Source organism: Pipistrellus hanaki, assembly GCF_964339955.1.
Source record: "Pipistrellus hanaki genome assembly, chromosome: 10".
Taxonomy (NCBI): domain Eukaryota; kingdom Metazoa; phylum Chordata; class Mammalia; order Chiroptera; family Vespertilionidae; genus Pipistrellus; species Pipistrellus hanaki.
In genome coordinates this window covers 50,556,828-50,581,402 of record NC_140512.1, presented here as the reverse complement: position 1 = coordinate 50,581,402, position 24,575 = coordinate 50,556,828, and the positions used below count along the sequence as shown (strand labels likewise).

The 24,575-nt window shown below is 48.5% G+C and overlaps 1 protein-coding gene across 1 annotated transcript in view; it reads right to left on the bottom strand.

Moving 5' to 3' along the window:
* SLC13A4 (solute carrier family 13 member 4) overlaps window positions 1–24,575 on the bottom strand; it is a 34,893-nt gene that overhangs the window by 3,900 nt on the left and 6,418 nt on the right. The window contains exons 3-14 of the mRNA XM_084896591.1: window positions 15,827–15,963; window positions 13,990–14,162; window positions 13,543–13,597; window positions 11,192–11,231; window positions 10,418–10,492; window positions 10,051–10,235; window positions 8,732–8,851; window positions 7,515–7,616; window positions 5,699–5,800; window positions 4,837–4,934; window positions 4,502–4,626; window positions 870–1,031 (exon numbers count right to left, since the gene is read on the bottom strand). Of these exons, the coding sequence (XP_084752717.1) occupies window positions 870–1,031; window positions 4,502–4,626; window positions 4,837–4,934; window positions 5,699–5,800; window positions 7,515–7,616; window positions 8,732–8,851; window positions 10,051–10,235; window positions 10,418–10,492; window positions 11,192–11,231; window positions 13,543–13,597; window positions 13,990–14,162; window positions 15,827–15,963 (1,374 nt within the window). The remainder of the gene's footprint in view (window positions 1–869; window positions 1,032–4,501; window positions 4,627–4,836; window positions 4,935–5,698; window positions 5,801–7,514; window positions 7,617–8,731; window positions 8,852–10,050; window positions 10,236–10,417; window positions 10,493–11,191; window positions 11,232–13,542; window positions 13,598–13,989; window positions 14,163–15,826; window positions 15,964–24,575) is intronic.

The following is a 24,575-nucleotide window of genomic DNA, read 5'->3' as shown; positions in this document are numbered from 1 at the left end:
TCTTCAAGCACACATCTCATGAATAAGCTGCTTTGATTGAAGTCGAGATTCCTAACCCTTAGGGTACAGAACCAAGGGGCCTTTTTTCTAGGTAAGCTTGCTCGGTATGGATTTGAACCTGTCGGCTGGCCCTCAGTGTTGCCAAGTTTTAACTAAGTATATTTCCATGCTCACACTAATGGGATGCTGGAAGACAGGGCTGGAGGGAGGCATCTGAACAATGAGCAGAGTTTGGGGTTAGGAAGAGCAGGAGGACTTTGTTTCGTTGGGGGCAGGGAGGAGCTCTCATTTCAGATTGTGCCTGCTGCATTACCTCTGGGGTTGCTTAGCCAGGCTAAGACCTGACAGCTGCTCCCCTCCCTGTTCTATTAATAACAAAGTGTTCTGAGGTCGTGGAATGAGGCTGGCCTGGCTCCTGATCCTCAGAACCTTCCAGACACTGAAATTGGGTGGAGGTGATGGTGGAGCTGTGGTCTTGGTCCTTGCGACTGAGTGTACTTCTGGGAGCATTTTGTCTCCATTTTCTGTAGTTCCTCCTCTGCACCTGCAGTTAGGTCTATCTCAGGAAAGGTTGATGATGATTGTGGGAAATTGGAATCGTAGGTTCATAAGGTTCTTTTGTTCATTCTCATTTCCATTCAGGGCTGCCCCTAAACAAGTCCTGTTCTTTTGGGAAAGGGTTTCTAGAACTTTCGCTATAGCTTTTAATTTATCTATTTACTTAACAGTTGCTATTTGAAACAATTTTTCAAACAGTGTCTGAACACTAATGATGAAGGCTGTGAAAAGGCCCAGAGGCAAGAGGACAGCGTGGAAGCTGCTGCTCCCTGGTCCAGGCCTTCAGACATGTGGGAGCTCTGCTCACTCACCAGGCTGCACAGGATGGGCAGGAAGATGGTGATGGTGGCTGGGTTGCTCACAAACTCTGTGACAATGGACACCAGGATGCAGGCCAGCAGGGTGACAGCCCACGGTGGGAGGCTGCTCAGGGACAACATCTGGTGCCCAATCCACGTGGAGAGGCCGGAGCTCTGCGGGTCAGAAGGAGGAAGAACACATTTCCAGTGGAACTCCTGGGCTCCAGAAGGTCAGGGATGGCAGGGGCTGGAGGAACCACAGGAGTCACCTAATTCCTGTTTTTCAGGCAGACCGGACCTGGCGGCATTCCTCCTCTATACGATTAGAACATTTTTGTAGCTCAGAAAATCCTTTTTTTATGATGGTACAACATTTAGTCTTAGGGTTTCCTGGTAGTTGCTGTCACAGGAATGGAGAGCCACCCACCCTGATTGCCATAATCCTTAGGACTTTGCCAGATGGCTTGGCAGGGGTTGAAGATCTTTGGGGCAATCAGCTCCTCAACGTCAAACTCATTACTCTCTCACCTCTGACACTCGCCCTCAAGTGTAATCCTTCTACTTTTGAAAGATTTCTCTCATCACCTGAGGAAGGGAAAGAACTAGGCATATCTTTAGATAGTAACCTTCCCTGTATTTTTAAAGGGGAGTGAGTGGGCAGAGCTGAGCCATTAGACGTTTTTACATGAGTAATGAAGGAAAGGGGATTACAAGTCTCTCCTCACTGGTCTGAAAGCATAGGCATTCAGTGCAACCTGTTGTGGGTTCAAATCCCATCAAGGCTGACATCAGGATCTACGATCTGCCAGTGCTTTTTGATGACACAGATATGAAAGCATATTGCCACTCTTGCACTTTTTCCATTAGCAACATTTATACATATCCACTCCAGGAAATGCATTTTCTCATTTGGAATAATTCTTAGGGATGGAAGCTGTTCGTTTGGCAATGGTGAGGCCTCTCCCCCTTTCCTCCCAGAATGAAGAGCACTGTCTAATTTTTGTACTAAGAACTGCAGGTTGCCATGTGCAATCTCCCACCCTCCCTTCCTCTTCTCCCTTCTGTGGTTGCCATGCTCTGATTTTTCCTATTTACCCTGGAGACTGTAAATGCGATAAAGCAATGAGGAGTAGGGCAGAAAGCATGGTAAGACATTTTGTGATTCCCCAAGCTGTGAGACCTATTCACATTTCAGTTAAAGACAGCCTCTCTATATTGTCAGCCGGCTACATTTCCTCCTCTTCTCCAAGTTCAACGAAAGCTCATTTGATCTTCACCGCACCCTGGCCACCTCATGGCAAGCTCATAGACACCTTATGACTAGAGCCTTCAGAATTCCTTCTGTTATAGCCATTATTTATTTATTTATTTTACCTTGGAGCACTTTCCTTTATTTTTCCCCTCAACTGACTGAGTATTGCAAATCCACCATGTGGGGACTGATCATTTCATGTTGGTACAGAGCCTTGAGGCCCACAAGAGCTCTGTAATTGTTACCTTTTGTAACACATTAAGCCCTGCTCTCTGGGTAAAGATAGGAGGAGAGCAGTTAGCTGAGTGGAAATCATACATTTTTATAAGGAAATAGTTTTACTTTTCACGTTATCCAAATAGCACTTGTAAGCAAAGGGAAATAATTTGATGGCATTTATTTTCCTCCAGAACTTCACACTATAATTTGAGATAAATTGACAATTTAGACTGCAGTTAGGAAAAAAAAAAAAAAAAAAAAAAAAAAAAAAAAACCACAACAAAGTAAGTCTTGTTTAAATCCTTGGTATGAAAATATTTTATGCTGTATTTTCCTCACTAATGTCAAGACTGAAAATATTTCACACTCAGTAAGAATCACATATATTGTGCCTGAATGATACTATTAAACTAGTAGAGTCAGAGTTTTACAGAAATATCTACTAACTGTCATGCACACATAGTTTTGATTAAAAAGAAAAAGATTTTGCCAGGATAGGCTCAGTGGCCAAAACTAAAAATTGAAATTCTGTAAAGATAAGTATGACATCTGAATTTGGAATTAGAGCATATATACAGCATTGATTGGAGACTTAAGGCTTAATAGTAGCTGATAATTAAAAGAATGAGGAGTTTTAGTTTACTGCAATCCTATCTAATAAAAGGGTAATATGCAAATTAACTGTCACTCTGTCACAAATATGGCAGAGCCCATAGCCACAAGATGGCGGCACCCAGTCCTTTCAGCCCCCCAGTCCCAAGGGGAGGAGGTGGCTTCTGAGAGCGGGCTGCGCGGCTGGTGTGGAACACTTGCCTCGTCACCGTGGAGGGCCTCTGGGCAGCGGGCACAGAGCAGCAGGGTGGAGGGGTGGGTGCTTGGGTCATTGCCCCGGAAACGTGGCAAGTGTTCCACGCCCAGCTGCGGGTGGGCCTCTGGGACGTGGAGAGCCTTTGGGCAGTGGGCTACTAGTAAATATAAATGTTGACAGGAGAGCCAGTGAAGCCTTGTAAAAGCTTCCATACAAATACAGGATGGTGGTTGGGTCAGACGTGAGAGATAGGGCTTGGGTAATATAATTGAGTTATTCTCGCCACCTCTGGAACATGTTTGAGTTCAAACATGTGCAAACTAATGAGTCCCAAAAAGAGAACCAGCATCGAAAGGGGTCAGTACTTCTGTTGGAATAGTTAAGGGGACTAAGGAGTCTTAGTTGGAAAACAAATGATCTAGGGGATTAGCAGATATTAATTTAATATCACCTAGGAGAGGTTTCCAGAGAGCAGAGGCAGAACCGTCAGCAGAAGACATTCAGAAAACCTGAGATGAAAGTAGAGGATAAATATTCTTTGTTCCCTGCTCAAGGACTTGCCCTGTCACTGGAGGTGTTCGAACCGGGGGTGTCATGGAAGGAAACCTCACATTGGGTGGGAGGTGGGGCTCAGTGTCCTCCACGGTTCCTTCCGATTGTAGGACTGTGACATACTGACGATGCAGAAAGCAGTGGCCCACAGTGAATGGGCCATCATAAGTGAGCCAAGTGTAGGATGGGTTAACGTGTACAGAGAGGCTGGAAGGAGAAAAGATGTGACCCTTAGCCTGATTCATTCTTGGGGTTGTTTTCCATTTTAGGAAGGGCCAACACTTCCTCATTTACTTCTTTCTCACCATCCCCCTTTAAAAGATCTCATCCCGAGTCCTCTTGATCAGGAAGTTGGGGTATCTACATCAGCTGTAGCATCAGTTCTCCAAAGGGGCTCAGTATATGCACACGGAGTGACTGAGGGACAATCTGAGGGGTGTCACTGGGGTCATCTCTGGGCCCTTACAGACCTCTCCTATCATCCCTGTCAAATCCGCAGAAGGTCATGGCTACAGGATCCAGTACACCTTTTGCTTGTGACAGCGCAGGCCCGTCAATGAGGTGTGAATGCCGCGTGCCATGACTCCACGGCCCGGTTGATCTGAAACACTGGTTCCAGGAGCGCTGGCTTAGAAGCTCAGCTAGGACAGGACATTAGTTCCGGGCTGTACTGCGTCCCTTCCCAGTGACTGGGTGAACATTCACCTCTCCCTCAGCTCCTTAGGATCTTCCCACCCAGAACCGTATTGATTCCGTTGGTAAAGTACAGCTGGAAAGACATCCGGCCCAAGAAGAACAGAACTGAAGAGCTACCTTGCTGCCAGAAGCCAGCGCATAGCCTCCTCCCACCAGGATGACAATCTCCCAGGGCATGGTCTTCTGGAAGTCCTTCCACGTGATGATGGGCTCCATCCGCAGCGAGGGCTCCCGGTCCTCCCCTGGATCGCAGGCAGACAGGGAGGGAGAGCCCAGTGGAGCGGGACGGGTGTGATTTGTGGAGAAAGGGGCCGAACTGAGGAATCGGATGGTTTGGGAGGCTGCTCTGCTACATTTGGGCTGAATCGGAGGGCATGGGTCAGGCTCCTGAAAATTCTGACTTGGATATTATTTGATTAGAGCCAGCCCCAAGTCTCCCCTGGAACTCTCACCATCCTTCTTTTTCCCAAAGCAAGGCTTCTTCGCTGGAATCAGGAAGAGGAGGAAGCCGAGGAAGATGGAGACCGTGGCGTCAGTGCGGTAGCCTTTCCTGGCAAAGAGACAAGCAAGCGGGAGGGGAGAGGAGGGGAGGGTGCCCCCGGGCAGCACCAGGTCTCAGGACAACCTCTCTGAACCCAAAGCCTCTTTGTAGCAGTCTACAGGGACAGTACCCTTCCTTGCCAGTGTGCTGGCTGTGCGGCAGTGGATTTAATGGCAGTGGTTAGTGTCTGGAGGTGCAGGGCCTGGGGAGGGTAGATGACTTAGTGAGAATTTATGTGCCCACTGTTGGGGCGAGTCCCAAGTGATACGCAGCTGCTTGGATAAAGGAGACTAGATGGGGATGGGTCCTCTTTCCTGTAAGGGTCACCTTCCCATGAGTGTCTTTTCTCCAGTAAGATCCTATGTTGGGGGAGTTGAGGCCTGTGGCCCTGGCCCTCAGGGGAAGATGCAGGGCTGGGACAGGAGCCTGTGTCTGCCTTTCCCTCCACAGGCCTAGGCCACTCCCTGGCCATTGTCTCTAAAGTACTTTACTGTATGGCCATTTTCCCCTTTAACTCTCATAAACACCTAGGGACAGTGGAGGTTCTACGAGCTTTCATAACAAGGCCAAGTTCGCACAGCTGGGTAAGTGACTCAGTCACATCCCTCCTTCCTCACAGCCCTGCAGCTGCCCTGAAAGAGACTTCCACTGGGACAAAGGCCTTCCCAGCCTCACGTCTGTGTCTGTCCCTGAGAGCCGGGGGAGGGGCAGTAGAAACTGCCCGAAGAGCTTGTGTGAGGGGTCGTCCTTAAGGAGGGGACCGTATCACGTACTTTTCAAAGAAAGAATCCCAGCCAGGAACAAAGCCAGGCTCCCGGGTGAACCACAGCACGGTCATCAGGACGAAGAAAAATCCAGTCACCATTTCAGGGTAGCTGTGAAACGGAACATGACGTGGGTGACCATGTTCCTGCGAGCCCTGCCCCTTGCTTTGCGGTGCGCCCGTGTTCAGAGCTCCACACGGGGAGCACGGAGCACAGGTACTGCTCAGCCCTGCACTCTGGGCGGAGCGGGAAGGGGCTGAGATGAGCCCAGGAAATGTTAGCTGTGTTTACCACATCACACATTTCTAAGGTAACCAAGCTTGCACACTCTGTTGGTCAGAGCAGGAATTGCCACAACTTTTTTGAGCCAAAATGACCATAATATCTCAGGAGCTTTCAATTTGGTCATTCTTTTTAGCTAAGAAAATAACCAGAAATGCTGGTTATTGAAACATTAAACATTGAAACATTACCTATTTGAAAACATTTAAAAAAGCAAACAACTAGTGATATTCCATGACCTTGAATACTGTTAAAATGAGATGCATCTAATAAAGAAGTTTTCACAGCAGAATGAGTGTCCAGGCAACATTAATGACCATCTAATGCTAAATATAAAACTTCAGTAAGGACTGAATTTTACCAAGAATACATAGAATTTTGCACAAAGAAAGCAAGGAAGTAACAGTCTATCATGTTAACAGTTAACATTGGGATGCTGGGAATACAAGTCAGTGTTAACTTTCTCTTTATATTTCCCTGTACTTTCTAAGTGTTCTACAATGAAATGTTTTCCTTTATTATTGTTTATTGTTTTAATGAAATATTTTTTTAAAAATATTTTTTTATCATTGATTTTTTTTTAGAGAGAGGAAAGGAGAGGGAGAGAAGATAGAAACATGGAGGATAGAGAAACATGGATTAGCTGCCTCCTACACACACACACACACACACACACACACACACACATACCCACTGGTGATTTAGTCCGCAACTCAGGCATATGCCCTAACCAGGAATCAGACCCAACAATTCTTGGTGCACAGGATGATGCTCAATCCATTGAGCAACACTGGCCAGGGGACATGTATTCCTTTTAGAAATAAAGTTTTTTTAAATACAGCTTTGCCCTGGCTGGTGGCTCAGTGGTAAGAGTGTTGGCCCACAGACCAAAGGATCAGGGGTTCGATTTCCAGTCAAGGGCACATACTTGGATTGCAGGTTTGATCCCAAGCCCTGGGGTGAGGATTAACAACAATAACTACAACAAAAATACAGCTTAAACCTTAATCCTTTTACCCAAAGTTGTAAATGCCAATTGCGATAAAAGGTCACTGTAGGAAAGGTGATAGAAATGGCTCTAAAATAGCTAAAAAGTAAAACAAAGGAAAGAAATGGCTGGGGGTTGGTGAGTGAATTCTCGGACTCTGCTCGATGCTTTGTAAGTACAGGACCAAGTCCCAGCTCCCCAAGCATCCCACTGACCCCATGTTCTGGGCAATGCACGGAGTCCTGACTTTAGAGAATTCAGCCAAGAGGTGGCTGTGCTGTCTTGCCTTGTTCTTTGTCCTCCGGGTGCCCCACCTATGACACCACCCCCACACCATGGCCTTACATCAGACTGGGGATATAGTGAAGGGAAGGGCGGCCACCTGGAGTCTGAGCCAGCTAGACTCTGGCAGTAAGCAGCATCTCTAAGTGCCTGGGTTTGTGGTTGAGGGGACCTCCCCCACTTCAAAGGAATATCGGAAGCAAGGCTGCTTCTGTGCTGGCCTCCCCAGCCATGCTTTCTCTCCCGAAGGAGAGGTGAATGGCCCATTCTTACCTAATGGCTCCCAGCTTTTCATATTCCTCTCGGATCCTCTTCTCTGACAGCTCTTCCCTTTTGGTCTTACTCTTCTTGCTCAGAGAGCAGGTCTCTTTAAAACTGAGAAGGGAGAATGAGCAAAAGAATAAAGGAAACACACTTCTGCCCACAGGAAATCAAGTATTCAGCAAATACTAAACGACTGGCTTGCTCTGCTCACTCTTCTCTCCACTCACATGCTCTGCCCCTCCAACCCACTTGCATTACGACTTTCATTTGCTAAGTTACACAGCTCTCCCTAGCCTTCCTATTGTTTAAGTCATGCATCTAGTATGTAATCAACTTGAAGTTATGTCTTACAGGCTTATTCAGTTGCTTCTACATACTCATCTTTTGCATAATTAAGAATGTGATGGGGCATTTGTGTGTAGATGTTTATATACTTGAATTACACATAGATATGTGTTTGTGTGTGTATCTGTCTAGAGACAAGACTTGTCTGGGTGAAAGTGAGTGTTGGCTTTTTATTTGCAATGCTGGAGGTATGCAAGTACACAGTTATCATTGATTTGACAGCAGTCTCTGAGTAATAAGTACGTCAGCTCAGAGAGCATTCCCTGACCAATGGGAGCATTGGATTCCACGGGCTAATAGCAAAACTCCATACATCTCCCCTATATGTGTGTGAAGCGGGATTTGAAGTAGATTACTGGTTGTGAAGAAAAGACTTGCTGAGTGGATTAAAGTTAGCAGTAACATTGCAAGAGAAATGCCCAACTTGATATTTGGAGGGAAATTAGCATATTCCATACAACTACTAAATATAAGTCACTTGTGTCTACAAAATTAAGCCTAAGGCAACTTCTACTTGTTATCCTATTTCTTTAGAAGTTAGTTGAAATTACTCTGTATGCTTTGAGAGCAAAGAAATGACATGAAACACTCTTCAATTCAGACTTTCTTTAAAATGACAGTTCCCCTAACCAGTTAGTTGTAATTAAGAACATTCTGTTGTAGAGCTCAGAGTGAAGTGTGAGGCTCAAGTATGTTGGAGCATCCAGGACAGACGATGCCCGACTTGCCGTCCAGTCCCCTGTGTTCTCCTAGGGCATTCTCTGTGGCTCCTCAGCAGCTCCCTCTTGCTCGTGTCTCAGGGCTGTGCTGTGACCTTGGGTGAACGGGGGGGGGGGGGGGGGTCGGGGTCCTGCCTCGCTGGGAGGGGCCCTGGGACTCACTTGCAGCCCAGGAAGAGCCAGTGCATCCAGAACCAGCTGACCACCAGCATGATGAGGGAGATGGGGAAGCTGAAGAGGAACCAGGTGCCAAAGTTGACCACCTCTGCGGCTGGATACTGGCTGGAGGGGAAAGAACCAGGTCAGCGCTTAGAAATGGTGAATTTCCTTGTGGCATCTCGGAGGGGTAATGAGCTAAGTGCTCCTTAAGAAGCTAGACAGCAGAACTACTGTAGAGGTGGAACTCAATTTCCACATGCTCACCACCAGGACAGACTACTATGTAATTTGTGGGGCTCGGTGCAAAATGCAAACGTGGGGCCCCTCATTCAGTTACTATTAAGGATTTCCAGGTGGTGCCAACAGAGCATGAAGCCCAGCATGGGGCCACTCTGAGACGGGCGGCCCTGGGATGGCACGGGCTGCACACCACGGAGACAGTGGCGCAGGCCACAGCAAGTCTGTGCCAACATCGAACCAAATCTATGCCGTTAGCCTCAAAATTTCTCCCGAGATTTAGAGCTGGGTCTCCTAGCCGGACATCTCCATTTCTACATCAACATTTCCTCAGTTAGGTCGAGGGCAACTCTGTTCCCCCAGCTGCTGAAGCCACGAGCCTGACAATTAGACGTGGCCTTTCCCTCCCAGGCTCTTTCTAACCCTACCAAGGCCTGTCAGGTCTGCCTCTGAATACCTCCCCACCGCACTGTCAACCAGGCCACCAGCAGCTCTCTCCTGGGCATCTGCAGCCACGTTCCGCATTGACTTCCTGCTGCCTTTCTCATTTCCAACCTACTCTCCTTTATAAACAAAAAAAATCCAAAATGAGCTTTCCAACTATAAACCTCATCACCTCACTCCAAGCCTAAAATTCTCCAAGGTTCTCCTGGCCTTTTGAATGAAGTCAAGCTCCTTAGAGGGCCTTGTGAGGTCCTTTGTGGTCTGTCTGTCCACCTTCCTGGCCTCCTTTGCCCTCTTTCGTTTTCTTTTATGTGCTTGCTCTCTTGCTCTGAGCCCTCCTACACACTGATTTTGAAGGAAAATCTCCCTTCATCTGGTTCCCTCCAACTCATGCTTCAGGTCCCTGCTTTTTCTCGTCCCCTCTTCGGGGAGGCACTGGAACTGGGTGCCTCCCCCAGCGGGGCTCTCCCAGCAGAACCCTGCCCTTCTCCAGTCACATTCAGCTGTCATGACCTGGTCATCTCTTTCCCTCTTGCTACAGACCCTGTTCTAGCCCATTTTCTGCTGTATCCTTAGCACCTTGTCACATTCCCGACACGTGGGCGGTTAGTAGAAATTGGTTGACGAAGTGAACGACTTACTTGTTGAAGTGCTCCAAGAAAATGAGGCTGGTGGAGGTGCCGATGATGGTGGTCAGGCCTCCGATGGTCGCGGCGTAAGATATGCTCAGAGACAGGCACTTGCAGATCATTTGGTCATGGTGGGACTTGTACTTTCTCTTCAGTTCCTGGTTCCTGGAGCCAGACGTTGGGACTAGAGGCTTTTCCTACCAAGGGAAATCCAGTGAGTTAGATGTTTTATCTCCATGGCACACGCAGGCCAGACAGGGATGTGGAGAAAGATGGTCTGGGGACATCTCACTAGCATGACGCCCTCGCAACCAGTGCCCCTTGGGGAGCTCAAGGCATTTCATAAGGTAAACAGAGTCAGGAGGTGCAACTTAATTACCTGCGATGGGTGCTGCTTGTCTTGGTGGTTTGGTGTTTTCACGGGGTTGGTGATTGTGGGCGCACCGTTCAGGTTCTGTCGGGACAGAGACCATGACACTGTCAGGAGGAGCCTGTGGTGGGCCCCGAGAAGTGCCATTTAGCATCCCAGGGAGAGCACGCAGTGAACGCCACCCAATGTGCCTGCCTCCCTCCCAGGTTCTGTCCAGCCTGGTGTCAAGCACCCCATTTGAAGAGGTTTTTGCAATTAGGCAGAATATAGCTCTGTCCTTACAGGAGGGCGTGGCTTTCTGGAACTTCATAAGCTAATGAAGAATCCTCATGTTACAATGAAAAACATTGTACCACAACAAAGCCCACAGTTTGCATGGATCAAGGTCCATCGGTTGGAACTGATGTGAGATGAGATGTAAAATCAGGTCTGGGGGAGGGAAGGAGGCTGAGCTGTAAAAATTTTATTACAAAAATGTCCCATTTTTGTAATAAGATTTTTGTAAATGGAATCCCCCTGAAAGAAATTCAAAAGATGAATCTTTGGCTCTTGAAAACCTGGGTGGCTGACGATTGGGTTCCCATGAAACAAGGCTAACCTGTGCTGTATGTGGCCACTCCCAGTGCTCAGGGCTGGGGCTCGGAGCCAGGCTGGGGAGCACCCCTCTGTTCTCATTCTGGGAGGCCGTGGGGCTCTAGGACGAGCTGTCCGGCATCTCTGACCCTGAGTTATCTCGGGGGACTTTCAGGTATCACCAAGCACAGAGGAAACCCAAGGCCATACCTTGTTTTGCTTCAGAGAAGTGAAGTCTGTGGTCGAGGAGCTGGAACAAAGCAAAGGCAGTGGGGAGATCAGCATGGACCAGCCTTCATGCGACGGGAACTCTTCCCACACACAGATCTCCCTTCATCTAGTTTACTCCCACTCATGCTCAGGTCTCCGACTCTTATCGTCACCTCTTTGGGGAGGTCTAACCTCACCTTAGTCTTCCTCACCTTCCAGAGATGCTGTCCCCATTCTTAGACGTGAGACTGACATTCCTAATAGCTAACATGGAGTGCTGGTTGGTGCTGAGTACTCAAGTATGGACTTTGTTAGTCCTCGTATTGCCACCTGTGTTTACAGAGAAGGAAACTAGGTAGAGAGAGGTCTCTGACTTCCTGAGGGCAGCAGGTGGTAAAAGGCTTGCAAGCAGGAGCTTGTCTCTGCCTGACTGGAGGTCACTATCAGGAAAGAGAAGCCTGTGGGTGCTTATCTGAGGTGTGGGGAACAGGGAGGGCCTGCACCGCACGTGGTGAAAGGCACACGAGAGCAAGGAGATGGGGGAGTTTCTGATGGCACCTGCTCCTCAGCAGTGGCTGGTCCACTGCACATGCTGAGTCTCACACACCTGTTGGTCTCCAACCTTTGCCTCGAGTTGAGAGGAAGGTGAGAATCAAACTGTCAGCATTCCTGACGTACACGAGCACTAAATGGATATTTCTGGTTTGTCTTAGTTCTGAGAACAGTGGGTGCTTTCATATCTCCCACTGTGAAGACAATGAGGGGTGCTGAACCCACGTGCAGGGCTCAGGGTCCTGTGGTCATCGCTCATCCCCAGACTATTTGGGGGAGGGATAGGAGCTGAGAAGGCTCAGAGGGAAGTGTTCTTTGGAGAGAGTCGTTAGCCTGCCAGGAGTGTGGTTTCCTCTCCTTCCTTCCCAGATTGGGTGAGGGCAGGCAAGGGGCCCTCAGACCAGAGTTCTGAGAGAAGCATCCTCACACCAGAGTTCTAGGGACAACTCGAGCTTCTGCTTTGGAGTTTGGGGACAATTTTTGTCTAGAAAAGAACAAAGGCAAGAGGTCGGTGGGTGCTGCCTTAGAGCCAGAGTGAAAAGAAGGACCCCAGCCTGTGCTTTCAGTGCTCACCAGTCTTGGCAGGGGTGGGCACACACGGAAGGTAGCTGGGCTGGAACCATCCAGAAAGGGCAGAGGCCACCCCAGAACAAAGGGCTGTGGGAAGTGAGCCAACAGAACTCAGACCCAAGGAGGCATGAATGGTTGTCTGGGAGCACCTCACCGCTGTCAGGCCAGGGGACACCCCTACGACACCTCCAGCCCAGACCTGCTTGCCCCTTTTCTTTCCTGCTCCCTGGAGAAGCCAGAGAGCAGAGTGAATTGGGGGAGGAGAGACAGTTGCTTTTACCCCTGATTCTGCAGGTCTGGCTGAAGGGGATGGTGTGAGCTTGAGAGGAGATGGGGAGAGGCGCTGGATGATGGGGGGAAGTTTTCAGATGAGTCTGGGCTAGACTGCTGAACATCTGAAAACCCAGGTCATTCTCATATCTGATGGGGACCAGAGGAGCTCTGGGCTTTGCCTGAGATATGGTCCAGGCTCGGGGTGGGGAGAACCCAATGTGCGATGCTGGGAGTCTACCCCATTCCAGACGCTGGTTCCACTCAGTGTGAGTTCTCCATTTTTTATGAAAAGAGCAATGCAAGCCTGAGCTCTAGTGCAAATCCAGCTTTTACAGTGTGATATTCAACACGGAATACCTTGAGGGCCACAGTTTGACATCAAATCACCAGAAGAAATCAGCTGTTGATAGATAGATGGAACTCCCATGAGTGTTTGAGACTATTTCTGCTTTTTCTAGTTCCTTCTTTTTATCATTCTGTGGCTCTCACCACTGTCCTCTAGTCCCCTACCTTCCACCTAGTTTTTCTCTGCCATATCTAACAAGACCCAATCCAGTGACACCATATCTATAAATTTTTGTGATTCTCTAAGAATGTCCGGTGACATCTATTGTGTGAATATTTTCTCATTGATAGATTAAACATATTATTCTCCTAAGAGGGACGTCAATGTAGAGAAATTCAACGTGGTAGATATATAGACCATCAATATACCCCCTCGGATTTAGTGTCATCTTTTTATCTCTCCCCTATCACTGCCATACCCTGTGCTAAGGAAGTTGCCTTCAAGATCTTGGCAAGGTGCTCCCAGGTGTGGAGAGGAAATCAGGGCAAGGGGAGGTGGTTGCCTGGCAAGGTGTGAGTGTGGCCTGTACATCGGAAAGAGCTGTGTACGGGCTCGGGTCCCCGCTTTCCTGACCTCAGAATGGCCCTGGGAGGCGGGCAGTCATACTCACTCTTCATTGACAAAGATGAGCTCCAGAGAAGGCTGGCTATTGTTTACACCAAGACCTACAGCAGCAAAGGAAAGCAGGGAATGAGATGGGGAGGCTGGCCCTGCCTCTGCAGGAAGGGCTCAGGGGCTCAGGGCTGAGCGGGGAAATAGGGCATAAGGGCTTCTGCTGGAGCCTGGTGCATTGAGCCCCCAGCCCCCCTGAAGGTGTGGTGGGACCTGTGGCTTGTCCTGACCCTTGAGTATTGGGAGGAAGGAACAGTGGTGGCTGCTGTCAGTGGGGGAGGAATAAAGACTTGGCAGTTGGGGGAGGGTCTCAGGGAAGCTTCAAGCTGCGAGGACTGGTATGGGATGGAGGGAGGGAGGGGGAAGCAGCAGATGAGGGCACCGGGCTGGCATCTCAGGAGGAGGGCAGATGGGCAAAGGGCAGAGGGGCTCCAGCAAACTGTACTGGTGGGCTCGGCCTCCTCGGTATCGGCGTTGCTAGCCATGAGCTGGTCCTCCTCGGCATTGACCAGCTCCTGCAGGACGGCCTCCACGATGGGCATCACCATGGCGGTGGTGGACGTGTTGGAGAGCCACATGGAGAGCAGAGTGGTGCAGCTCATGAAGCAGAGCAGCAGCCTGGAAGGCAGGGAGGGCGGGCAGAGCGTCAGCTGCAGGGCAACCCCCAACAGCCCGTCTCCCAGGGCTCCTGGGGGGCCTCCGACAAACCCGAGGGTGTGGGCCTGGAGAACCATGGCTGGAATTTATCCAAAAAATTGGGTTTTTATGCCTTCCATTGGCTTTGTACTCCCAGGGCTTGGCACAGAGTGAACAGTAGATAAACACTTGTTGAATGATGAATGAATCACACTTCGTGGGCTGGCAGTTTGAGCTGGAAAAAAGCCCTTACTTAAGCACAGGATAGCTTGGGTCATGGGGTCAGAGGGCATGGCCTTACCGATTGCTCCTCTCTCTGTGGGTATTAGTTTTGGGATGAAGTATGTTCTTTGTGTGGAAAGGAATTCTGTTTTGCCCTTGCAGCCAGCAGTGCTATGAGCACCATGACAGGCCTTGCTTTGCAGCCAAGTCACCACGGTTAGTGACCAACACATAAAGCTTACAGCCCCGCCATCCTGTCCCACTGTCAGCCTGCTGCAGTCACAGACGAGCCCATGTCACTGGAAGCACCTCCCAGCTGGTGTCTGACAGGGCCAGCACTTGGAGGAAAACACAAAGATAGCTCTCCGGTTATCTCCCGTTGGCTTTGAAAACACGCAGTTTGTTTGTGCAGACATGGTTCTCATTCCCATAAGACAAGCCAGCATAAAGGTGACCGTGTTTATTACTCTAGATGGAACCACTGCCTGCACACCTGGGACAGCACCTGCATCACGGGCCTCGTGCTGGGTGGGCCAGGGTCCTGATGGTGTTTTGTTCGCCTGCCCTGGATATGCCAGCGCAGAGCACCACAGGGGGTGGCACCTTGCTGGGACTGAGGTAAATAGAGACAAGTGGGAACTCGATGGGGCACAAATTCCTGAAGACAGTACACAGAGGTCTTAAAGGGCCTCAGAGTCCCTTGATGGTGGGAGGAGGCGAGTTATGCTGAAGGAAGCTGCAGTTAAGTGGGAGACAGGAACATCCTTTTAGGCAAAATCTAATGCCTAACACTGAAACGAATACCAAATTATTTGTTTAGACCCTAAAGGGGTCCTTTGACTCCCAAAGGAGTCAGGGCAGTTTACATAAAATGTAGCAAGAGAGCCGTGCAGCGGAGCCGGGGTGAGGTTATCCTGACTGTCAGTCTGACTTTCCCGCACGTTTCCCAAGGCTGCGATCTCTCCCTGCCTCTGGAAGCACAGAGAGCAAAGCAGGCTGCGAGGGCAGGCCTTGCGTGGCAGACGTGGTTCAACACAACAGGACAACACGTGTGGCCTGGTCAGTGAGACCGTCACATCTCCTTAATGACAAAGGAGAAGCCACCACTTCCTGTCCAGCCTGTTTCCTCATGAACCCGAGAAAGGTGGAGAGCCAGTTTAGGTTAGTCCGTCCTGTTTCACCCCATGAGCCCTTCCCGTTTTGTAACCCACCGCCCTCGCAGAACGGGTTGCTCAGATCCATTCTTTAGACAGTGACAGTAAGGGACCCCAGAATCACACACTCAAGTCCCCCTTCCATGGGTCCAGGCCCTGCCGTTGGAGGGGGAGGCGGAGCCCCTGGCCTTGCTGGTCGCCCCATCCCCACCGGTGGGAGTGGACGTGCCCGGGTGGCCCACTCCGCTGGACGCCCCCAGTGCCACTTACATGCCCGGCTTGGCCCCGGCCATCATGACCATACGCAGAGCAATGCGCTTGTGCAGGTTCCACTTCTCCACGGCCGCCGCCACACAGATGACGCCCACCAGCAGCAGCGTGGTGTTCTTGAAGTACTCAGCCGCCACCTGCGGGGGCCAGCAGGTCACCCCCATCCCGCCCAGGGTCCACTTCCCCTCCATGTCCCACCCCCCCCCCCCATGGCCTGCCCTCCCCGCCCCCCCAGCACGGCCATGCCAGACAAGCCTTATCCTCAACCAGGCAAACAAGAAGCAGGGAGTGGAGGGTTATTACAGTAGCTAACTGTTATATATATATTTAAAAACTTTTTGTTTTTAATTTATATAGACCTGGACACATACTGCCTTGGGCAGGCTCTAGCTTAAGAACTTCACAAAGATTATTTAATTAATCCTGACAATAACCCCATAAGGTCAATATTCTTCTTTACCTTTTTAAAGATAGAAAAACATTATAAATATGATTTCAAAGAATAATCATGCTTATAATTTTATCTTAATCTTTAAAAATTAGTTAAATAACCCTGGATTTGTTCCTAACTGCCTTTTTTTTTTCTTTAGCTTTTTGTTGTTGTTGTTAGAAAATCAATACATGTCCATTATGGAAAACTTCAAAGTATAGAAATTTAGCCCTGGCTGGTTTGGTTCAGTGGTTTAGAGGGTGGGACTGTGGACCGAAAGGTCCCAGGTTCAATTCTTTGGTTGCTAGTTCCCCAGGCCCATTAGGGGTGTGTGTGGGAGGCAACCAATTGATGTGTCTTTTGCATGTCTATGTTTCTCTCTCTCTCTCTCCCCTGCTCCCATTCTCTAGAAATCAATGGAAAAACTATCCTCAGGTGAGGATTAAAAATCAAACAAACAAAAATATAGAAATTTAAAGATAAAATTACCCTGAAGCCTACCTCTGTTAATACCGTGTTTCCCTGAAAATAAGACATCCTCCGAAAATAAGACCTAGCGCATGGAAAAATAAGACATCTCCTGAAAATAAGACCTAGCGCATCTTTGGGAGCAAAAATTAATATAAGACACTGTCTTACTTTCGGGGAAACAGGGTACTTTGGTATGTTCTTCAGTTTTGTAATGTCTATATTGATGGATAATTGGCTTTATACAATATGTACGGTTTTATATTCTGCTCTTTTTTCTATTACATCATACCCTGCTCATTTTCTTATGAGATTTAAATTTATTGGAAAAATTTTATGTTAATGGCAGCGTAATGTACCATAACATTTATTTGGCCATTTTCTTTATGTTGAATATTTAACTTAGGTGTTTTTTTTTTTTTCCTACTACAAATGCTTAAGTTGTTAACCTTATATTATATCATAGGGATAACATGCCCTAGCTGGTTTGGCTCAGTGGACAGAGCATCAGCCTGTGGACTGAAGGGTCCCAGGTTTGATTCCGGTCAAGGGCACATGCCTGTGTTGCAGGCTCAGTTTTCAGTAGGAGCATGCAGGAGCAGGCTATCAATGATTCTCTCTCATCATTGATGTTTCTATCTCTCTCTCCCTCTCCCTTTCTCTCTGAAATCAATAAAAATACATCTTAAAAAATATCATAGGGCTAACTCAAGAATTAAAATCAGAATACATAGAGGAATGTGGAGCTTCATACCAGGAGAAGAAGTTAGCAAATGTAAAAGTTACTAACCCAAGGGGACACCTATAATACTTCCAACAATAAAGATACATTAGGAAAAATAAAAATAAAAGTTATTGACCCAGTGTAGGGGGAGGTGGGGCTTGGGGAAGGTGCAGTGGGGAGGGGTGGAGGAAGGTTTTTCATTGTGAATGTTTCAGTATTGTTTGAGCTTTAAACTCAGCATGGGACACTTTGATAACTTAAAAGTCAAAATAAAGGCAGTCGGCTCCCATTCCCCCTTCTCCCGCCTGTCCCCATGATGTCCTTGTGTCTGGTTGATGAGTTTTGTGTAGGAGACTCGGCATCTGCCCTCTCTGTGACAATTTCCTGGAGGAAGAGCCCTCTGCTTTTGGTTAAACTCGTTCTTGTCCTCAACCCCAGGCTTCCCTAACCCTGTCACTGCGCTCCCAGAGGGCGGGGAAGGCTCCCTGATCCGCTGGGGTGGTGGCTGCTGCAAAGGGCGGGGAAGCCACTGGGCTGGGCCCAGGGATGGACATGCTGCCCCCTAGTGGGAGGTGGAAGTAGGCAGGGATGCCTGCGGGCAACTGCTGAGCTGGGGGCCCAGGACCTTTCTCACTGCACCCTTCCCTTCCCTTCCCTTCCCTTCCCTTCCCAGGATACTTAGGAGGTGACTGGTGGAAGCAGTGTTTCATTTCCTCTGTGTACCAAGGAGGGAAGCCCTGGCACTGGCCCTAAATACCTGGGCCCAGGTCAGCTTAAGCAAGATGCCGGCTCTATGCTGCTTTCTGGTTTTGTTTGGAGGGTTCAGGTCTACCCAGTGCCCTCCTTGCCCCCTAGTAAGTGGGTCGAAGTGCTTGGGCGATGATTCTGGGTGTAGTTGGTGTTTCGGGAGTAATGAGGCCAAGTGGTAAAGAGTGGGGCCTCTGCAGGCAGCCAGGCTGGGCTGTGAGGCCCTGGGTAAGACATCAACCTCTCTGGGCTTCATTTTCCTCTTTTTAAATCTAGAAATAAATGAGGATTGTGTGAGCGCCTACCTTTTGTAAAGCTGTTGTGAAGACTAAATGGCACCTGGCCACCGCATTGACCACCGGGATTCCTGTGACTCAGTGGGCCTCACAAAGGCTGGCCGGGCCTGAGGCCATTGCACGTGGAGTGGGCCCAGGCACAGGACTGCCTTTCGCTTTTATAAATTAAAATCCCGGCCAATGGTGGTGTGTGTTAGCTGTCTGGCCTACTGAATTTCTTTTACAATAAACACTGGAGTCCTATCTAGGATTCTTAATGATTATGCTAATCATTTCCTAAAGTGTGTTGGGTGCTCACATTTGCACTAAGCATTCCCCCCCCCCCCCCCCCATCTAATTTCCAACATTAACATTCCGTGAGTTGGGAAGCTCTATGATGAAGCTTGTTAGAATTATTTGCATGGAGAAGAAAGATTTTAAAATGAGTTTCCTCCCACGAGTAGAATGCATGGTTTTGTGACATTCTCAGTGGTGGTTTATTGCCCTTTTCTGCTCTGTGGTTTTTCTCAGTGTGCCAAGTCACTGGATTTGGAGAGCAGAGGTGTTTCTGGACTGAATTTTAGATTGGATTTGCTCAGGGAAGCTGCTTTGAAAAGGCCGAGCCGAATATAACAATTTAGAGTTTGGGTTCTGGACTTCAGGCAGCTTGGTTTTAGGGGCTGCTTGATTGTCTATGCTCTTGGATAAAGGGCTGAACCCTTGTAGCTCGTCACTCCAAACTTTTCAGTGTGATCAATAATCCGTGGCTTATTTACCCATCATGACATAGGCCGCCAGTGAGATCACACAGGCGGGCTCTTAGGCCAGTGCCTGGCATGGAGGAAGCGCTCAATAAATGCTCATTGTGATCACTAAAGAAGTAAGAAAAAGCTCCAAGATGAGATTGAGGGTTAGGAAGCAGGGGTGCCAGCATGATCAGCTGAGGGAATGAGGGAAATAAGTGAAATAAAGAGCCAGGTGGACCTAAAAGACAAAAATTCCTCCAGATTTTCTTCAGCCAGAGCTTTCTGACCCAGCCGGGATCCAGAGGACAAGGACAGAAATGCTGCTGAATGTAGTCCTTTAACTAACCAGTTCATCGTTAGTGAACTGCAGGTGACATCTGTTAGCGACAAGCTTTTAAAAAATCACTTAGGACACAATTATGTATTGCTCTCTAGATAGGTTTTCAAACATTTTTTTAAAGTTTTTTTTTAAAGCGGGGTGCGGGGGGGGGGAGGGGGCGGAGTATGGTGTTTCCTCAAAAACTTAAATATGGAATTCCCATTTGACCCAGTGATCCCACTTCTAGGAATATATCCTAAGAAACCCCAAACACCAATCAGAATGAATGTATGCACCCCTACACTCAAAGCAGTGCAATTTGCAATAGCTAAGATCCAGAAACAGCCCAAGTGCCCATCAGTAGATGAATGGATAAAAAAGCTGTGGTACATTTACACTATGGAATACTATGCAGCTGTAAAAAAAAAAAAAAAAAAAAAAAAGGAACTCTTATCATTTACAACAGCATGGAGGAACCCGGAGAATATTACATTAAGTGAAATAAGCCAGTCAGAGAATGACAAGCATCACATGATCTCATTCATACGTGGAATCTAATGAACAAATAAACTGATGAACAAAAGAGATCCAGAGGCATAGAAGCATGGAACAGACTAATAAATCTCAGAGGGAAGGCGGGGGAGGGTGAGTGGGGAGAGATTAACCAGGGAACTTATAAGCATATGTGCATAACCCATGGACACAGAAGGCCTGGGAGAAGGAGTATGGGGATGTAGGGTGGAGAGGGTCAATGAGGGAAAAAAGGGGCACATCTGTAATACATTCAACAACAAAGATAAATTTAAAAAATAAAGAGGGGAGGAGAGCTATAGATCTATTGCTAGAAGTTTGAGGAGAGTAGAAATCTGGCTGTTAACCTCAGACTCACACTCAGAATAGTGTGCAATCCTCAGGCCTCCCCAGGAGGTAGGCCTGTCTGTCATTGGCAGCTTTCAGACGAGAACATGGCAGTTTAGAAAGGTTTTTCAACTTGCTCAAGCCTAGTCGGTGCCCACTCTGATTCCCACTCCATTCTGCCTCACTTCCGGTGTGGATCCAGGCCGTTTCCGCTTGGCCATGCTCCTTGCTCAGGGACCAGCAGGGCGTGTGGGCCTGACATGGTGGGTCCCCTGGGAATCTCAGCCAGTCAGCCCCTGGCTCTCTTGTCAAGTCAGCTGTCAGTGGGCTTCTGCAAATGGCAGGCATGTCACAACCCCTCAGGAGGCCAGCAGTGACCTCTGGCAATGGACCTATTTTGAGTTTTTTTTTGTTCATCTGAACAATTTTGCAGCCAAATCCTGTAAACCCCATTCCTGGACGGTTCCCCATGAGAGAGGGAGCCCCCACCACGCCATTGCAGCTGGTGCCTGAGCTGAGCAGCCAAGTCCTTTGTATCTGGCTCTCAACCCCTCCCAGGGGCAAGATGCTGCCTCTACTGGATACCTGTGTGTGAACGCCACCTAGGCCACCTGGTTTGAGGGCAGAGGCTTTCAAATCACACTCACTGCCTATGGGAAGGGCCCTAGCAGCCTGGGCTCTGGGTCCCCATCCCTAATTTGAGTAGGACTTTCTCTTCCATTCCTGTATTATTGGGTCTCCTGAGATTGGATGAAAGAAAATATTTTGTTGCTTAAAACAACATTTTTTGCAAACGGTACCCTAGAGAAGCTCAGGCAGGGAGCCCCGAGGGGTGCTGACCTGGCCCCGAAGCTGGCCCGGCTCCTGCATTGCTGGGCTTGCTGACAGAAAGAGCCCCCAGTTCCCCCAGGGCTGTGTGAGCTGCCCCTGGAGGAAACTGGGCTGGGCTCTGTGCCCAGAGGCAAAGCACTGGCTCCTTCTTTCCCACAGAAACATCAGCTTGGCCTCAAAGGCTACGAGATCTAGATGTTCCTGCTTCCAGTCCCTGCTAAGGCCTGGTGTGGAGCTCCTCTCTGGGCTGTGTCCGGATGGCTGTGGGTGGCCGGCAGCCTGGAGTTAGGCAGGTGGCTGGGCCCAGGTGCTGGGCCTCCATCTGCCCAGGCCTGTATGCAGGAGGATCAGCCTCCATGGTGAGCGGAGGCCAGAAAACAGAGTGGAGATTGGTGTATCACATGCCCCAGGTTTAAACAAACAGAAAGCTGGAGTCTAGGCATTGGTCAGAACGTTCAGGAACAAACAGGGAAGCAGATTCATGACACCAGACCCAGGCATCACTTGGCTGTTACGGCTGTTTTGTTACCCCAGCCGGATCTGCTTCTCTTGACCTGGCAGGAGCTGGAATCTGAACAAGACTTGTGGGGGGTTGGGGGGGAACACTGAGGCGGTGGAGGGTGTGTGTGTCTGTACACACTCGGGAAGGGTGGAGAGAGAGCAATCACTCCTGACCCTGGGCATCCTGGCAACTATTCCAAGACCCAGCATTCAAACCAGGCTGTTTATTGCCCCAGAGGCCCCTTTGCCCCTCCTCTATGCCTTTCTCCTATAAACTGTAGATCTTAGCTAGCTTGATTGACACAGGTACTGTCCCATTAGAAGGCCTTAGAGAACGTTAGAAGCAGATACAATGACAGCAGTGGCACATGCTGGGGGCAAAAGCAAAACCTAAAAGCAAATCTAAAATATAGGTCCGAGCTCTGTATACAAGTAGAGAGAAGTATTGGCCAGATGCCCACAAGATCGCAGAACCCTAAAGTCAAAGGGTCCTTAGAGTCAAACCCTCTCCCAAGGCACAGAGTCTACCTCTCGCACCCCTAGCATGGTCATGTGGCTGCACTTCCAGGGACAGGGACACCAGGACTTCACATGCAGCCCCTCTCAGGCTTCCCTCCCACACAGCGCGATCTCCCTTCCGTGCTTTAGTTGTTAGGTTCTGGTTTGACCCGTGAGCTGGTGTGTTGAGCTGTAGAAGCCAGAAATCGTGCTCCTCTTGAGTTTTCTTTATTCTTCATGTGACTCACGTCGGGATTTTTGGTATCTTGGCTAGCTACCTCTGAATGAGTTCCTATCCAGAACCTGATGCTTTGGACACATATGTTTGTCAATTCAGCAGATTTCAGTACATTTTGGCCAATGGTTAAGAGCATTAAGTTCTGGGATCATTCAATCCTGGGTTCAAGCTTTACTATTTATTAGCTGTGTAGCCTCCTTTCCTGCTCTGTAAAGTGGAGATAAAAATATTGGCCACTTTATAGAGGACTAAATGGTCAAAGGCATGTAAAAGACCTCCCATAGTGCCTGGCATAAGGTAAATGCTAGAAATTCTGGCAGCCACATTGTACTGGTAGATGATGCATGCTGAGTTTGTACGCTACACAGAGCCAAGGGTCTTTTTCACACGCAGTGTTAACATTCATCCTCATTACATTTCATTTTGGCAGATTTAGTTCATTGTCTTAGTCTGTCAACATTGATTCTGTCCCCATCCAGTAGCTAGCCCATCCATCTCCGAGTCATCTGCGAATCCAATAACATGCCTTTTGTATTCTCACTTGGGCTCTCCCTCCAGTCCGCTGCCAGGACATTACTCAAGAGTCTCTAGGCTCTGCCGGTCCACCAGCATTCTGTGCTATTGTCCAGCCCCTATTGGCTCCTCTGATTGGGACATTTTTTCCCAGGGAAATTGTGTAGGCTCCAAAGAAAAAGTGAATTTATGTTCAACAACTTTTGTTCATTAAAAGACCAGGGAAATTATAAAGCTGTTTAGAAAAACTTCAATCAAAAAATGGTCAACATAAACTCTGGGCACTTGACTGGGTAACTTTCATTTATCTACAACATGCCTTCCCGGGGAAGTATGCAAACCCTCTGCAGTGTTGGAAAGTGAGGCATTATTTTTAAAAATATATATTTTATTGATTTTTTTACAGAGAGGAAGGGAGAGGGATAGAGAGTCAGAAACATCGATGAGAGAGAAACATCGATCAGCTGCCTCCTACACACCCCCCACTGGGGATGTGCCCACAACCAAGGTACATGCCCTTGACCGGAATCGAACCCGGGACCCTTCAGTCCGCAGGCCGACGCTCTATCCACTGAGCCAAATGGTTTCGGCAAGTGAGGCATTATTGCATAGGGTCTTCCATGTTTTTCCACATGCTTCATACTTCCTCTCTGCTAGAACATAAACCTCTTAAGGTCTGGAGTCACTTCTATAATTTCATATCTTTTTTTCAGCACCTGAGTTCCATAGACAGAAGGCAATCTAAGCTGTGCACATAACAAACTCTTAATTCCTGCCAACCAACAAGTCACCCTACAAATGAGCCACTTCAGGCACACATTGAGCTGACAGTGGGAAGCTCAGAAGCTCATCTGTGAGATTGAAGAGAGCAGAAATGAAGCGTTTCATTTTTGTCACCCTCAGGGTGCCCTCAATATCCTATATCGCTCATGGTAGATACAAAACTCAGAAAATATTTTTCCGAATGCTGAGTGAGTAACATGAGGGCCGAGGCCACAGTCCCAGAGTACCACTGATCCTATTACCCACATGCCTGCCTTCATGTGGAGAGCACACTATGGAAACACCATCAGGAAACATTGCAATTAAAAAACATTAACTGAGCGCCCACATGCAGTAGACATCATACATCTGAGAGGGCGGGAATCTTGGTGGAGAGAGAAATCTGCAGAAAGTTGGTGCATCTCATGCAACATTTAAAGGCTAAAGACATCAGATAGACTCCAAGGGAAGAGAACACTTTTAGCCAAAGTCTTTGGAGAGGCTTCACCAAAGAGGCTGCTTGGGTAGGATTTTAAAGGTTAAGGGAATCAGAGAGAACTTTTCAGGGAGGAAGAGTGGTCTGAGTCATGGCAGGGGGCTGGGCAAGCACAGAGGGTTTGGGGTGTGACAAGTAGATGCTTTTTCTGGAACCGGGAGCTCCCGCTGATGCCAGGCTAGCTTTTCCCAGTGAGTGTGGCACAGGCTTGTGCAGGGGTGTGCCGGAGGCTGTGGCTCAGTTAACTGACTCACTAAGAGCTCTAACCCATGTCCTCACTCTTATTGTCATTTGTCTTCTAATCTGAGTTTGATGTCCAATTAAACAGACTATATTTGGCCTA